General features: G+C 44.1%; 4 protein-coding genes across 8 annotated transcripts, besides 1 other annotated feature; 3 read left to right on the top strand and 1 right to left on the bottom strand.

The window, feature by feature from the left end:
- The first annotated feature begins 3,682 nt into the window (after nt 1-3,682).
- On the top strand, nt 3,683-6,974 carry bsh (brain-specific homeobox). 2 transcript variants are annotated; one of them, NM_206006.2, is made up of 4 exons: nt 3,683-4,263; nt 4,736-5,010; nt 5,400-5,702; nt 6,122-6,974. In NM_206006.2, exons 1-4 carry the CDS (start codon nt 3,821-3,823, stop codon nt 6,388-6,390), a joined length of 1,290 nt encoding a protein of 429 aa, NP_995728.2. In that variant the 5' UTR covers nt 3,683-3,820; the 3' UTR covers nt 6,391-6,974. The 2 variants fall into 2 exon arrangements, with proteins under 2 accessions (NP_995728.2, NP_477350.2); NM_058002.3 differs by having other exon boundaries at nt 6,122-6,465.
- A 1,639-nt stretch (nt 6,975-8,613) lies between these two features.
- fbp (fructose-1,6-bisphosphatase) lies at nt 8,614-11,163 on the top strand. Of its 4 annotated transcripts, none has more exons than NM_001299162.1 (4): nt 8,614-8,680; nt 9,253-9,324; nt 9,936-10,262; nt 10,445-11,163. In NM_001299162.1, exons 3-4 carry the CDS (start codon nt 9,960-9,962, stop codon nt 11,108-11,110), a joined length of 969 nt encoding a protein of 322 aa, NP_001286091.1. In that variant the 5' UTR covers nt 8,614-8,680; nt 9,253-9,324; nt 9,936-9,959; the 3' UTR covers nt 11,111-11,163. The 4 variants fall into 4 exon arrangements, with proteins under 4 accessions (NP_001286091.1, NP_724223.4, NP_001286090.1 ...); NM_165314.2 differs by having other exon boundaries at nt 9,919-10,262; NM_001299161.1 differs by lacking the exon at nt 9,253-9,324.
- Nucleotides 9,702-9,888: a mobile genetic element.
- A 600-nt stretch (nt 11,164-11,763) lies between the features above and the next one.
- Dus3 (Dihydrouridine synthase 3) lies at nt 11,764-13,871 on the bottom strand. Its single transcript, NM_136156.1, has 4 exons — nt 13,807-13,871; nt 13,598-13,748; nt 13,246-13,546; nt 11,764-13,167 (listed from the first exon to the last, which is right to left on the bottom strand). Exons 1-4 carry the CDS (start codon nt 13,836-13,838, stop codon nt 11,837-11,839), a joined length of 1,815 nt encoding a protein of 604 aa, NP_610000.1. The 5' UTR covers nt 13,839-13,871; the 3' UTR covers nt 11,764-11,836.
- A 263-nt stretch (nt 13,872-14,134) lies between these two features.
- Nucleotides 14,135-15,505, top strand: CG10628 (uncharacterized protein). Its single transcript, NM_136155.3, has 3 exons — nt 14,135-14,218; nt 14,278-14,800; nt 14,859-15,505. Exons 1-3 carry the CDS (start codon nt 14,177-14,179, stop codon nt 15,443-15,445), a joined length of 1,152 nt encoding a protein of 383 aa, NP_609999.2. The 5' UTR covers nt 14,135-14,176; the 3' UTR covers nt 15,446-15,505.
- Nucleotides 15,506-15,508: the final 3 nt, after the last annotated feature.

The raw sequence follows: 15,508 nt of genomic DNA, 5'->3' as shown, positions 1-15,508 counted from the left end.
CACTAACAAATGCAATTATCCTGCCACCTCCCTCTACTGGGGCACCACCACCACCACTCCTTCACCCCTTGCGGCACACAATCGCTCTCATTGGCAACAATTGTGGATGAACCCGTCGTCGTTCGGAGTCACAAGTCCTCCAGGTCCTTTCCCAGCCAACAAACAACGAGAATTCAGCGAGAAGAAAAAATGAAATGAAAATACGTGCGGAGTAGAAAGAGTCGAGCTAGGAAGGCAAAAGTTTCCCAAACGCGTGCCACATATTAAATTACATCGAAATATGTGCACACGATGATTTGTCGAGGGGCAGGCAGCTTGTAATTTGCTGGCATTTTCCGATTTTATCAGCCGGCGGGGGCAGCATCGCTGTTATTTTGATACAGTTGTTGGGCTCTACGGCCATGTAGTGTGCTATTTAATTGAATTTATCCCGCGCAATTATCGTGAAATCTACTGAACAGCCAGGACCTACAACTCGCTCGATTGTTCGGCCACTGAATTCCCGGATATGGCGTTTTTGGTGGGCGTAACTCAACAATTTCCGAGCATATTTCCTATTTAAATGCAACCGAATAGCCATTTGATTGCGAGTTACGTGAGGATTTTTCAAGAGTGGGACCAACTGGGTAATCTTCAATAGCGGCTTAAAAACAGAACTATATTTATTTATTGGCAATAGATCTTCAGACTTTCTTGTATTGGTGAAAATACTCGTATACTGTCAGTAGGAAATGAAAAAAAAGTAACAATGAAACTGCATAATCCCTGATATTGAAATTGGCGACAATTTAGTAACATTTATGATGCATCATGTCAATACTTACAATACTTACAAGGGCAGAGTTTGCATAATTATTTAAAAAAAATTATGTTATAATGACATACATTCTTACCATAGATTAAGACCAAGCGTTTTCTTTGAACATCTTTTTTTTCTATTAATAGCTTTGAACGATTCAGGTGATATCGAGCTATAATTGCAGTTTAATGCTACAATTTTTTAAATCATCGCATTGCCTTTTGATCAGATTGATTAAACTAGATAAGTCTTGGCAGACTTTCAATTTGTAGCTTTAAGTCATTACGTAAAGGAAGTCTGCATCAATTTGTAAAAATAAGCAACTTTAATTTTAGCTTGAGCTGAATTGAATTCGTTATTCAATTATCCTTAAACAGGAACTACAAGTACGATTTTTTCATCCTTGAAGGATTAGCAAAAAACAAAAATCCAATACAACAAAGGTTGCGTAAGGATGTAGCCACTTGAGCGCTGCTCCCAAAAACAAAGGACCCGCAAGGATGTTCAAGTTTGTGTTGCTTGTATCAGAAGTTAATTTACCGAGAATCAAACTTAAATGCGGAAAGAGGATCTGAGGCAATGTGCCGCCAATATTCACCCCTGTTGCGAGGTCGAGCGCGACCTATGGCTTATGTAACCTGATCGGTGACACACTTCAGCTTTGATTCCAGGGAATTATGCTAACACAAAAAAGGAGGCAAGGAGACGTTCATGTAGACAGCGCAGAAGGATTTGCCAGACAAACTGACACAAAATGTTGTAATTGCCCCAAGGAAAAGCACCCTCCTTCAGCTTAAACCGCAAAGTGGCTGGCAATTCGATGCCCCAGACGTAGTAGCATTTTTATTATTATAAAAATTAGGCTCAGTCCGTCGGACGGGGCACGTGCAACAATGGGAAATTAGGCAGACTAAATGATGGCTCAAAAATATGATCTGCCCTCATAGTTGGCCATGGGAATCTCTGCTCGCAAATCCGCTGATTTCCACCTAGCGAGAAAAATCAATAAAAAACGCAAGGTAGACACGCCACCGAGCAGACTCAAAAAGAACTGAACAAAATATATGTCCTCACAAAGGCCCTTTGGCACGTTCATGTCAGCGGGTTAACAATGGATGACACCGAAGAGTAGTCCATGGAGGAGGAGGTGGATGTGGAGGCGGAGCAGCCAGTTAAGAGCTTTCGGCCAGGTGAGAGAAGTGCTCATCTCTGGCTGGGATACCTTTTTCCAGCTTTCCACTTCTATGGAGCTCTAAACTATATGTAACTATAGTCTCGAGATATTTTATTCTATTAATATTCTTTCTCTAAGATAAATATCAGTTTTTATTTCTCATATATGTAATAATAAATATATTTATAATAAATAATAAATAATAATAATAAATATATTTATTATTAAGGTATACAACCCTTAAATTAAAATTTAATTTAGATGGGATTTCATAAAATAGATTTATAGAAAATGAAAAGAATATTATAAAATAGATATTAAAAGAAAAACGTTGTCTTTTTAGGAACTATGAATCTTATATCTTTTTAATTTAATAATTTTAAAATTGGTAGAGCACTTCTGAAATTAGGTTATCACTTTTAAGTACTATTATTCTAATATCTTTTAAATACAATTAAATATTTTTATTCGTTAACACAAACCCCATAACCCCCCAATGTCCTTAGAGAAGCTGAGATATTTTTGCCCAGGAACAGGGCAGCACATCCCCAAGCAGACCCAACCATCACCGCGATCACTCGAATGCCATCCTAATGCGCCCATTTTAGGGCTTTAACCTAATAATGACGTTCGACTTAGTTTGCGTGACTTATTTTATTAATAAAACGAGCAAATTTGTCTTGCTTTTTGGTCGCATCGTCGTCATATGCTTTTTCTCTCTCGGCGATGTCTCGTTATTGTCCTTCCTTCCTGCTCTGTTTGTGGAGACCCCCCCCCCCCATATTTCCCTCTCTCTGAAGGAATTAAGGACTTTCCGCTGTGAGGAAAGACTGATTCTCAAAGCAACAGGACGAAACAGGACGAGTATAGTTGCGAAAGCAACCCCTCGGCGAGCTCTTCGCCGATTGGTGGCTTGCTGGAAAGGAGGCACGCCCCCTTTTTCGATGGTGTCACTTGGTTGGGTGCGGAGGGGGCCGGGTGTCCTTGGTGGGTGGTGTACGGCTATGTGGGGCTCTGATTCAATTAACCGCGCGGGGAAAAAATATCTGAATGCAAAGCAGGCGAATGCTTGGCCCCAACCCAGCGGGTACAGTTGCGCTGGCTCCACCTAGCAATTATCCTGTCACAGCAGCAGAATCGATTGTTTAATTCAATTATAATAATTGTGGCATTTAATGCACGCACATCATCAGCCAGACAGCCAACAATGGCGGCCGTGACACGTTAATTATGACAAGTGGGTGCCAAATGGGCGGCTGGGGACGTGGCAGGATGTGCCTGCCTCGCAAAATGGCGGCAGAGCAAGGACGCATAGTTGTGCAACTTATTTGCGGCTAACGGGGGTCAATTAAACTAAGGTTTTTCCGCACTAATCGCATGTCCAGTGGATGCCAGCAGAGAGATGGGTGCTCAAAATCCTGCCAGAGCAGGACAACCCTATGCGCATGCAAATCGAGGGGTGTGTTCATGTGCCCGCTTACGGGGATTCCCCGAATATTGCCGCTCTAAGCGGGCACCGCAAAGCGGGCCAACTGCAGCCGGATTGAGGAGGGGGTGGCACTGCCTGCGCTCGCATTTTTTCCCCCCCTTCGATTTTCCCCTTTTCGCAGGATGCAGGACCATATCGCCGGCTCGCTCGCACATGTCTGCTGGCAGCTCGTTTAGAGCAATTTGCTGGTTGATGTGCGGTGATTGCCGCAAACTCAACGCGACCGTCAACGAGCAAACAACATAAGCGCGCGCGCGGTCCAAGGACACGTATATATCCCGGCTGGCTGGCACATCTCCTGGCTCCGGTCTCCATCACTGCTCCTCGTGCTCCTCCTGCTCGGCCATCCTCCAGCGCAATGGCAATGCTTAATGAGGCCAGCTTGAGTCCTGCGGACGCACATGCTCATGCCAACGCCACCACGCCCACGCACAGCAAGGCGGCGGCGATGGCCAGTGCCACCACAATGCTGACCACAAAAACGCCGTTTTCCATCGAGCACATATTGTTTCAAAACTTAAATAGTGCCAGCAATAACAATAATAGTAGTGATACCAACGGCATCGCCGCAAACACCAACAACTACGCGCCAAAGAGCAGCAGAAACGCGGTGAAAAGTGCCAGAAGCGCATTTGCCCACGACAATAATCCGCACAAACATCCGTCGCAACATTCGCATCCGCCGCAGTCACATCCGCCGGCGTCCGCATCCGCATCCGCGACGGCTACTGCCCGCAGCAACCAGGCTGCGTCGGGTTACGCTGGCGAGGATTACGGCAAGTCCATGCACAGCACTCCACGGTTGGTTTCCGAATTCCAAGGCCTAATACTACTGCAGTGAAATTTTAGTTTAAAAAACTTTAATTTTAAGCCAATATAATTGCATAGAAAAGTGAAAAAAAGTAATTAAAATAAAAAAAAAATAAATAAAAAATAAGATAATATTAACAAAGTGAATTTATAAAAGAATAAGAAGTAAACATGAAACATCAAATACGATAGATAGTCACACCTTCTTGAAGACAAATATTTTGGAATAGCATACACCTTTAAAATCTTACTTTGGATTATGTTCTTTTAAATTATAGAATATTTTTTGTAAGAAAAATGATATTTTGGAAACATAGAAATCAGGCTTACCATAAAGCTTAATGTATCTGGGAATATATATTTGTATTTAAGCATATTAGCATAAAAATCACTATTGGACATAAAGAGAATAGTTTAACATCGAAATACCAATAGACCCCTAATTGAACCACTTGCTTCGTAGGTCCAACCACCACTCGCGACACGGAACTTCCCACTACAACGGAGATCAGATTTCGCAGCAGTTGGGATCTGGAGCAGCACAACATCCGCCGGTGCCCACGACTCAACCTCAACCTCCGCCTCCGCCGCCCCTGAATGGAGGTAGTGGTGCATCCAATGGAGTACTCTATCCGAATGCACCCTACACCGATCACGGATTTCTTCAAATGACCCTCGGATATCTCTCGCCGTCGTCGGGCACCTACAAGTCCGTGGATCCCTATTTTCTATCACAAGGTGAGTTAATGCTCGATATTACAGAGATATCCTCCTAGATGATTCTGATTTGTACTGGTACATACAAACATGTTGGTAATAAGTTAAAGTCGAACTCATAGAAATTAAAAGTCAATTCTAGCTAGAGTTTAGCTAATCGAAAATGAAGTTGGACATATTCTCATTAAAAAGCCAGCACAACATTTAATTTCACATTTAGAACTTTTTCAAAATGAAACCCAAATTAGTAGGACAACTGATGTTGAAGTGCAGTTTTTTGTTGCCACATAGCTTCATTTAGGGGCACTAAAACTCGAAATATTCGGTGTAAATGGCCATCAACACCGAAAGTTTTCATTTGTTCCAACTATAACGAAGTTAACCAAATTTTGCATCCTTTGCCCTTTCAGCCAGCCTGTTCGGGGGAGCGCCCTTCTTCGGAGCGCCTGGCTGTGTGCCGGAACTGGCCCTCGGACTGGGAATGGGCGTGAATGCCCTGCGCCACTGCCGCCGGAGGAAGGCTCGCACGGTGTTCAGTGATCCGCAGCTGTCCGGTCTGGAAAAGCGGTTCGAGGGACAGCGATACCTGTCCACGCCGGAGCGTGTGGAGCTGGCCACCGCCTTGGGACTCAGCGAGACGCAGGTGAAGACCTGGTTCCAGAACCGCCGCATGAAGCACAAAAAGCAGCTGCGCCGGCGCGACAATGCCAATGGTGAGTATATTGATTTCATAATCACAAATTTATTATGAGCAAATTAAATATTACGAAATTTATAATACTCAAATCAAGTTATTTAATATTCAAACCTTTTCTGGGCTGTTAAGAACAACTAGAGCGAAAAAGAGTTGCTCAAGTTTTCCAGCTTTTAGACAATGCAATATTTGAGTTAGCAATTAAATTGTCAAAAGGCATTTCGAGCAGGAGTGGTCAGCGGTTTTCAAATTGGTCACAAAGCACCAAAAACTAGACCACTGGAGTGAGTAGTTTCTTTGAGGAACTTTTGGACTATCAATTAGACCTTTTGGCTTTTAGCCGGCTCCTTGTGATGCAAAAAGTTTTGCTCAAGTTTCAACGCAAATCAAATTAGTTCTAAATTTTGTGGAAATTTCTTTGACTCTTCCATGCCGCAGAGCCCGTCGACTTCTCACGCAGCGAACCGGGCAAGCAGCCGGGCGAGGCCACCTCCTCATCCGGGGACTCCAAGCACGGCAAACTGAATCCCGGATCTGTCGGCGGCACACCCACTCAGCCGACGAGCGAGCAGCAGCTGCAGATGTGCCTGATGCAGCAGGGTTACTCCACGGATGACTACTCCGATCTGGAGGCGGACAGTGGCGACGAGGACAACTCCAGCGACGTGGACATCGTCGGCGATGCGAAACTCTACCAGTTAACATAGACAGTTCGATCGGGATGTGGACCTGGATCCTAAAGTAGTAAAGTTTTCGGTGTTTCAGTTGGGGGAAATACAACTAAAAGAGATTTTCAAATCAAAAAATATCAGTTTCTTTTACTAAATGACTTTTCTATTAGACAAGCACAGAAGTTACAAAACAACACATATATTATCAGCGCGAGCATGGTTATACCATTTTGAAAATATCTATTATTACGATTTAGTACGAACTATAGTTCCTTATAATTGTGGAAACTTACCCATCAGTTTCACCATTGAATTAATTGATTGATTATAACAGATACCATCCAGCTACTCTAGCTGTTTTGATCTTGTCCAAAAGAAACATATTTATTTTGCTATAATTATAGTTGTATTTCCCCCCAGATACATATTTGAATTGAATCGAAAAGCCGTGTAAATACCAACGAGTTCTTGAACGAGTTTTCTAGTCATGTATTAAGTCTAATAACTAATCAAATTTAGTGATTGTATTCGAGAACTTCCATTTTAAGATACATTAGTTCCCTGCGACTTCTTATCCAGAACATAGTGCTTACAATAAACGGAACGGAGCGAATTACGCGAATGCTGGAGAAGTGTTACTGGGTGGGTGGGTGGTGTAGCTTGATGCCCGCCCCCTCGCCGGGCAATCAAATCCAATTGACAACACAAAGTAGCAACTAATATGGTTAAGCAGCGGGAATACTGATGTATGGGGTTGGCGACTGCCACGCCCTGCGCATGTCCTGCCGCCCAAGTGGGCGGGCGGAAGCGGGTGGGATTGGATTGAATCGGGGTGGATGGAAATGCACTTAACAATGGCAAAATAATTGCGGGTTTTCAGACAGCCATTTTAGTGAGACACCCATTGTCAAGTGCGGAATAGAGTGAGGAGGTAAAAGTTAAATGTTTCAAATTGATTGGTAATTACGGGTTAGCAGGAATGCTCTCGAAAAAATATTAATAGTTTACCCGATTAAGAATGAGTCTTGGAGGGAATGGAGTTCCATATGCTTATATACATGTAGATACCTTTGCAGTCATCAAAACTCATGGATCTATTTGTTGAGAGAAGTTATCATTTTTAGTTTCATACTTTGGACTGTTAAGACTTTTCTTGACGTCAACGAAGCATATTCCAATTCTATTCTGGCGATTAAATGGCATATGTACATATGCTTGTTAATAATATGTATTTTTTTATATAAATTTCGAGTGTGTATTGAGTTATGCTCAACTTGGTAAACATGCGAATTAATAATATTCGGAATAATATACAACCTAAGGTCGAAGCAATGACAAGTCGCAGTCGCTTTAGCCACTTGTATTTTCCCAGTGAATACAGAAACTAATAAGTAGTACTCTTGGGCTTATCTTGCTATTGATAAGCTCAATGTGAAATAAACTGCTAGAGACGAGCCTCCCTCGATTTTAAGAGGTTGGCAATAAAAATCACAATAAATGTTTTGATTTTAGACTCTTAGTTAGTATAACTCGTATTCTCATGGACCATTTCACATCATACTTATTGTTTAAAATGTTCTCACAGTGAAGCATTTAACGATGGCATTTTCATCGGTAAGCCTGACCACTCTCCTCCGCTCTTCATATGTGGCTCCCTCTTAGTTTTGGAGCCATATGTCTGCAGCTTATGCTCCCCATCTGGACTTGGACTCTCTTCCACTCCGCTCTCTCTTCTATATACATTTTCCGTGTGTATGCTATTTACGTGCTATCAGTTGCCGTTGAAAACAAAACAAAATGTAGGAGAAGGGATGAGAAAGCCGACCATTCTATTCACTAACTTTTATTGCCGATAACTTAAATAATAGTTCAGTTAGATCATACGAATGATAAACAAATGGAAATACTGAATTTTTATAAAACATTAAAAGAATCTTCTTATATTATATATCAAGTATATTCTTCTATAATACTTTATGATTTCTTCAACTTTAATTAATAATCTATAATAGCTTAGTTATACTCTTATTAGGAATATACATCCCTAATTTTATTTATAAATGTTTAGGTAACAGTGAATATATGTACAGTACCATATACGATCCTCATTAGGATCATCAGATATTATTATTCCTTATTTCCCATTGTTATGCTCCAAGCAACTGAACCAAGTGCATATACCCTCTGATAGGGCGTGGCCGGCAGTGACGTTTCGCTGGCTTTTCTCCACCGTCGTCGTGGACGTGGACTAAAGCCAAAATTAGTCTCTTTAGATCAGCCGTCGACCGCGGTTCGTTGTTTGTTTGCCAGAGTTTGTCGATTTGTTGTAAGTGAAAGTGCATCTCTTGGGTTCTCGGGGAAGCTCCACAAATGTTTGAGGTCAATGGCGGCGTTAAGGACACGTCTGAAAGTCATTTAGATCTCCCACTGCTATGGAAGATTAATAGAGATATACGTATACTTTTCTATAGATATTATGTTTACTTATACTCTATGCGTTCATATATACTCAGTTAATCGGGTTCTACGCGGAGACGTTCCAAAAATAAATAAGGGGGCACGTGTCGATGTATCAGATCTGCCGGCAGAAATATTATTTTGTGGTTCTATATATTTTTCCATAACACATTTGTACGATTTTTTTTTTGTAGAGCAAACAGGTTATCAGCCAGTCAAATACAAAATAACAACCAGACACCACAACCACACAAACAAAAACATGCATAATCAGAGTGACAAGTTTTTGATAGTGATTTTTTATGCAACAAGCCCCCGAAAAAACCACTAGAGACAGAACGAGGTCACCGATTTGACCTTCCGATAGGGGAGCACAACCCCCTCCCTTCTACTAAGTTCTACTAAATTGGTAATTGTTTCCACCTTAATGGATCCCCACAGGAACCGCACCATTTACAGAGCGTACTGCAACTACATACATATAACCAATAATGGCGGCCAGTAGCGGTGATTGTAAGTGAAGTAGCCTGCTTCCTGCTTCCTGCCTCCTGCTCCTCCAATGTTGCCCAGCTCCTTTTGCCCCAATGTGCTTTCCTTATGGCCCACCCATATCTATACTATGCCCGCCTGCACTGCCCAAACTTGTTCCACTGACCAGAAATATTTTTAACCAGTTGCTCCAAAATAAAACCCCGCTTCAGTTGTACAGCAGTTGTACATTTAATCCATCCTAAATCCTTTCCACTGCCTATATATGTTATGTATTACTTAGCTCGTTGTCTTTATTTTCTTACAAAGTAATATTACTAATATTTAATCGATTTATTCCAATCCTATGCTAATCCTCTCCCAATCATATCCAGTAAAATTTAAAATCTTGTTTTATACTACAGTATAATTCGCTTAGCTGCATCGATAGTTAGCTGCATCGGCAAGATATCTGCATTATTTTTCCATTTTTTTGTGTAAATAGAAAATAGAAAATAGAAAAAAAAAAAATTAAGTTAGCTGCATTTTTAAGTTACCTGCATCGAGGCATTGTGCAAAGTACTCGAGGCAGCTAAGCGAATTATACTGTACAACTAAATTTTTTTGCATATAAAATAGCCAAAATGACCCAACAGAGGCCAGCTTTCGACTCCAATGCGATGACGCTGACGCGTTTCGTGCTGCAGGAGCAGCGAAAGTTCAAGAGCGCCACTGGCGATCTCTCCCAGCTGCTCAACTCCATCCAGACCGCCATCAAGGCTACATCATCCGCGGTGCGGAAGGCAGGTATCGCCAAGCTCCATGGATTCGCTGGCGACGTGAATGTCCAAGGCGAGGAGGTCAAGAAACTGGACGTGCTCTCCAACGAGCTGTTCATCAACATGCTGAAGTCATCCTATACCACATGTCTAATGGTTTCCGAGGAGAACGAGAATGTGATCGAGGTGGAAGTGGAGAAACAGGTAGGGATATATTAGAGTCTTTAAGCCTTAATACGTGACCAATTGTTACGAAATTTGGTATGAGGGTGTGAATTAGCTTTTAGCTGTCAGTTAAGATGGCTCTATCTCTAAGATCTAACCCTATATCTTCTAGCCACATTTAATGACGTTTCCCTATAATTTATTCGCTCTTCCACCTCCAGGGCAAATACATCGTGTGCTTCGATCCCTTGGATGGATCCTCCAACATAGACTGCCTGGTGTCGATCGGTTCAATCTTCGCCATTTACCGCAAGAAAAGCGATGGTCCGCCCACAGTGGAGGATGCACTGCAGCCCGGAAATCAGCTGGTGGCCGCCGGCTACGCGCTATACGGTTCGGCCACAGCAATTGTCCTGGGTCTGGGTTCGGGAGTGAATGGCTTCACTTATGACCCGGCCATCGGAGAGTTCGTGCTGACCGATCCCAACATGCGGGTGCCGGAGAAGGGAAAGATATACTCTATCAACGAGGGATATGCAGCGGATTGGGAGGATGGTGTCTTCAACTACATTGCGGCCAAGAAGGATCCCGCCAAGGGAAAGCCCTATGGAGCGCGGTACGTGGGTTCCATGGTCGCGGATGTGCATCGCACCATTAAATACGGCGGCATCTTTATCTATCCGGCAACAAAGTCCGCTCCCAGCGGAAAACTTCGTCTGCTGTACGAGTGCGTGCCCATGGCCTATCTGATGATCCAGGCTGGAGGTCTGGCCAGCGACGGAAAGATCAGCATTTTGGACATTGTGCCCAAGAAGATCCACGAGCGCAGTCCCATATTCCTAGGATCCAAGTCCGACGTGGAGGAGGCACTTAGCTACTTAAAGTGATTGTTGTGACTACAGTAACGTATCAATAAAGATCAATTATATTTTTTACTAAGAAATGCAAGTCCTTCAGCCGTTCTGCCCAAAGACTTATGCTCAAAAAAATTGACAAAACCATTTCTAATTGGCCTGAATAATTCTCAACTAGTTCTAGCTGCATTCCAGAGTGGCTTAACCTCTGGTAGTTCCTCCATTGGAGGAACTGATTTCTGAAATCAGACGGAGTGCTAGGTGCTTACTCCGCCTGTGGCCCGGTATTACAGTGCCGGCGGGATTTCGGCCCAATTAAATAATACATTTTAAAGCTAGAGGAGAGAAGATTGGTGTTGCAACCATTGAACAACTGGTATTTGTTCATCTTATAGTAAGCAAGAATTGGACAAGTCAAGTATTATGGAAACATATTTTTGAGTTGTTTAGGTACCAGCGAAGAGATTACTATACATCCATTCCAATCGTGAGATTAACGAATTAAAAGAATGGCTTAACATATATACATATGTAATATGTACTTATATAACATATATATATATGTTTAAGATTAACGAATTAAAAGAATGGCTTAACATATATACATATGTAATATATACTTATATAACATATATATATCTATATATATATGTTATATTATTATATCTTAAACAAGCTGTTCATTTCATTTAAATTATAAATTTAATTATGTCAGACTACGCATAAATTCAAAAATACAAATTTACACACGAAAGAAACCTAGAAGGCATTCGCCTTGTGCTTGGGTACAAAGGTGAAGCCTTCGGGCACTCGACCCAGCAGCGATTCACTAAGCTTTACCCAGTCAGCTGCGTTGCCGGAACTCATAAGGGTCTCCATTTCGTCGCGTCCGCGGTACTTTTGCGGTCGAGCGTTGATCTTTTGCGGCGGTGCGGTCTGCAAAGCCTCGGGTATGTATCGGTACAAGAAGGACTGCCATTCGAGGAGGAATCGGCGAGTGGTCTCCACGCCCTTGGTGTCTGAGCCCCAGTGCTCCAGTCCGTAGTTGCAGAACTTTTGCAACATCTCGTAGCGTTGCCCGGACGATGGGGACCAGGCCTGTTTCTCCTTTATCTCTTGGAATATCCAGGGCTTTATTAACGCGCCGCGTCCAATCATTACGGAGCAAACGTGAGGCGCCAGCGTCCTTCGCTCCATGTAATCCTCGTAGCTGAGTATGTCGCCATTGCCGATCACCGGCATGCACTTTGCCTTGGCGGCACACTCCTCGATGTAAGCCCAGTTGGCGTGTTTAGTGTAGCGCTGCTCCCTGGATCGCCCGTGCAGGGTCACCGCCGAGGCACCCCACTCTTCAACAAGCGGAAGAAGTTCGTGCGCTACGCTCTTGTCTGCATAGATGCCGGTGCGCATCTTCACGGTGAAGGGCAGGCGGTCCGACAGGGCTGCACAACTCCGCACTGTCAGCTCCAAGATATTGGTTCGTCGCATCAGCGCACTGCCACCGCCTTGCTGGTAGATCAGATCTATCGGGCAGCCAATATTAAGATCAATGAAGTCCACCTGGGCCGTCTCATGAATAACCTGCGCCGCCTGGTTGAGCATGTTGGGATTATTTCCGCATAGCTGGACTCCAAAGACATCTTCGCTCTGGTGTCGCTTGGTCAGGGCCCACTCCTGGCCCATACCCTTCAGGAGAGGCTGAGCGCAGGCCATCTCGCCACAGGTGATGTCTGCACCGAATTCCTTGCAGATCCGGCGGAAAGGCAAATTGCCCAACGTGGTCAGTGGCGACAACACGAGTTTCTCGCGGAAATCCACGGCGGGCTTATGGTCAGCATCTCTGCCGATAGCGGAATCATCAATTGCACAACCAGTGGCAGTTGGTTTACTCTTAGTATCCGTCTGTTTTTCTGCATCTAATATCTCGGTGGTTTCACTAGGTTGTTTTTCTCCAGTCTCTTCAGACGGATTCTTTTCCTTCTCCTGTTGTTCCTTTAGTTTTCGGGCATCCCTCAGCTTTTCAGCCATTTTAATAAGCTCCTTGCTCCGACTGAAGTCATATTCATGTTTTCGTAGACGCACTTGGAGTTCTGAAAAGGGGTTCAATTAATGAGTTTATCAAGGTACTTTAGTATCAGTTAGCTGATAGGTGCAGAAGAATTGCCCACCTGAACTGACGCCATTGCATGTGGTTGGAGGAGCATTTTCATCGTAGTCCTCCCTTTTGAGGTTCCTGCCCTGTTCATCAGTGTGGGCCTTTGCAAAGCGACAACTCACACCGCGGGCACAGTAGCCCTTGGTGGTGTACACATAACATTCAGGGCCCAAATCTTCTCCCTTGGCGGCCAAGTAGGCGTCCAGGTCGTGGACATAGCGACAGTTGGCCAGGGAACAAGGTTCTCCACCGGTTCCATCGATCAGCGAGTGGCACAGATGCGAGTACCGCTCGTCCTTGAAAACTGGGCGGTTCTAAAAATACGATATTTTGTATAGTATCTATATTATATATTATTGACGAACCTTGTTCTGTCCGCGTTTGCGTTCCTTTTTATCCCATTTCTTTTTTTCACCGGCTTCCACTTCTCCACCGTCCTCGCGTTTTCTTTTGTTTGTGTCGCTGTTTTCGGTGTTAGCTGCAGCACTGCCGCCATCGGCTTCAGTTACCAGGTATCTAAAAGGTATAAAGAGTGAATTGAATTAACCAAATATTCGCCATTAAGCTTACTTACTCTGGTTTGATGTAGCAAATACCGGAATCCATTTCACAATAAACAATCGCACGTGTTGGTATGCGTCTTCTTCTACCTTGTTTTTGTCAATCAGCTGCTTGTGATGATTTATCGATAGAAGAAAAGATATTGGTCGCGTTCAGCATAACTGTGAATTGAATGGATTTCACTGGTTATTAACTAATAAATACTAAAATTAATCCACGACTTACGTGGCAATGATGAGGTCTCCTCCACCCTTAAATTGGTAATTTAGAAGTTTTTGCCCGAGCTAAATTAGATGACACCGATTTATTTCCCTCCGTGGTCACAGTGAATCAGTCACTTTTTGCAGGTCTGCTCATCGCTATTGTATAATGCCGCCTGCGCGATGGTGCAAATCTTTAAATTCCTGTTAAAATCCAGCAAATCTGTGAGAACATTACTATTATACCTAAATCAAAAGTAATATCAAAAGGTTTTAATGCCCAGACCGGTCGTGCCCACTTCCGGCCCACTTTTCTGGACACACTGCGCCTAGCGGTTCGTGGAGGACATGGTGGAAATGGACTGCCCAAATACGGAGGAGTTGGTGGCCAAGGCGGTTGCGTCTACTTGGTGGCAAAGGAAGGACTCACCCTTCGCAAGGTCGTCCAGGGATTGAAGGATAAGCGAGTGGCAGCATCCAGTGGCGAGGACAGTAGCAAAGCCAGCATCTTTGGACGCCGTGGAGCTGACCAGAGGATCGAGGTGCCTGTGGGCGTCCAGGTATATGACGACCAACAAAAACTCATCGCCGACCTCGACGAGCACGAGGCGACATGCATTGTGGCGGGCGGAGGTACTGGCGGATGCACGGCCACAAATTTTCTGGGACGTCCCGGGGAGAATCGCACTGTAAATCTGGACCTAAAGCTAATAGCAGATGTGGGTCTCGTGGGATTCCCCAACGCTGGCAAAAGCACCCTTCTTAAGGCCGTGTCCAATGCCAAACCAAAAATTGCAGCTTATCCCTGTGAGTTATTGCTAGATCAAGTTGGTATTTAATCATTAACTAACAACTCCTACCTCAGTTACCACCATCCGACCCCAGATTGGAACCATCGAGTACAGGGACCTGCGCTCCATCACAGTTGCCGATCTTCCCGGTCTGATCGAGGGCGCCCACGCGAACTTCGGCATGGGTCACAAGTTCCTGAAGCACATCGAACGCACCCGCCTGCTGGTCTTCATGGTGGATATATTCGGCTTCCAGCTGAGTCCCAAACATCCGCATCGCGACTGCTTGGCCAATGTGTATGCGCTCAACAAAGAGTTGGAGCTCTACGATCCATCGCTGCTGGAGAAGCCCAGTGTCCTGCTGCTGAACAAAATGGACAAGGAGGGTGCCCACGAGATCTTTACCAAAGTTAAGCCGCTCGTCAGCGATTTGGCCAGCGGACTTGAACAGTGCCCCGAGGAACTGCGTCCGAAACAGGTGCTCAATTTCGACAGCATTGTCCCCATATCGGCCATGAACTCGTCGAAGATCACGCAAGTGAAATCCCAGCTAAGGAGGACCCTGGTGCGGCTGGCTGAGAAGCAGTTCCTGGCGGACGAGGATCAGGTCAAGGAGAAGCTAAGACAGCGCGTTGGGGTGGTGGGTCCAAAAATTACCTAGTTGTTATTGCAAATAGTTTTGTGAGCGGCTTAAGAAATTAAATTAAATTTGTAGCAGCGGAAA

The sequence above is a fragment of the Drosophila melanogaster genome, chromosome 2L (genome assembly GCF_000001215.4).
Source record: "Drosophila melanogaster chromosome 2L".
Taxonomy (NCBI): Eukaryota; Metazoa; Arthropoda; class Insecta; order Diptera; family Drosophilidae; genus Drosophila; species Drosophila melanogaster.
Note: the sequence above shows the minus strand (reverse complement) of the source record. Positions and strands in the feature narration are given on the sequence as shown.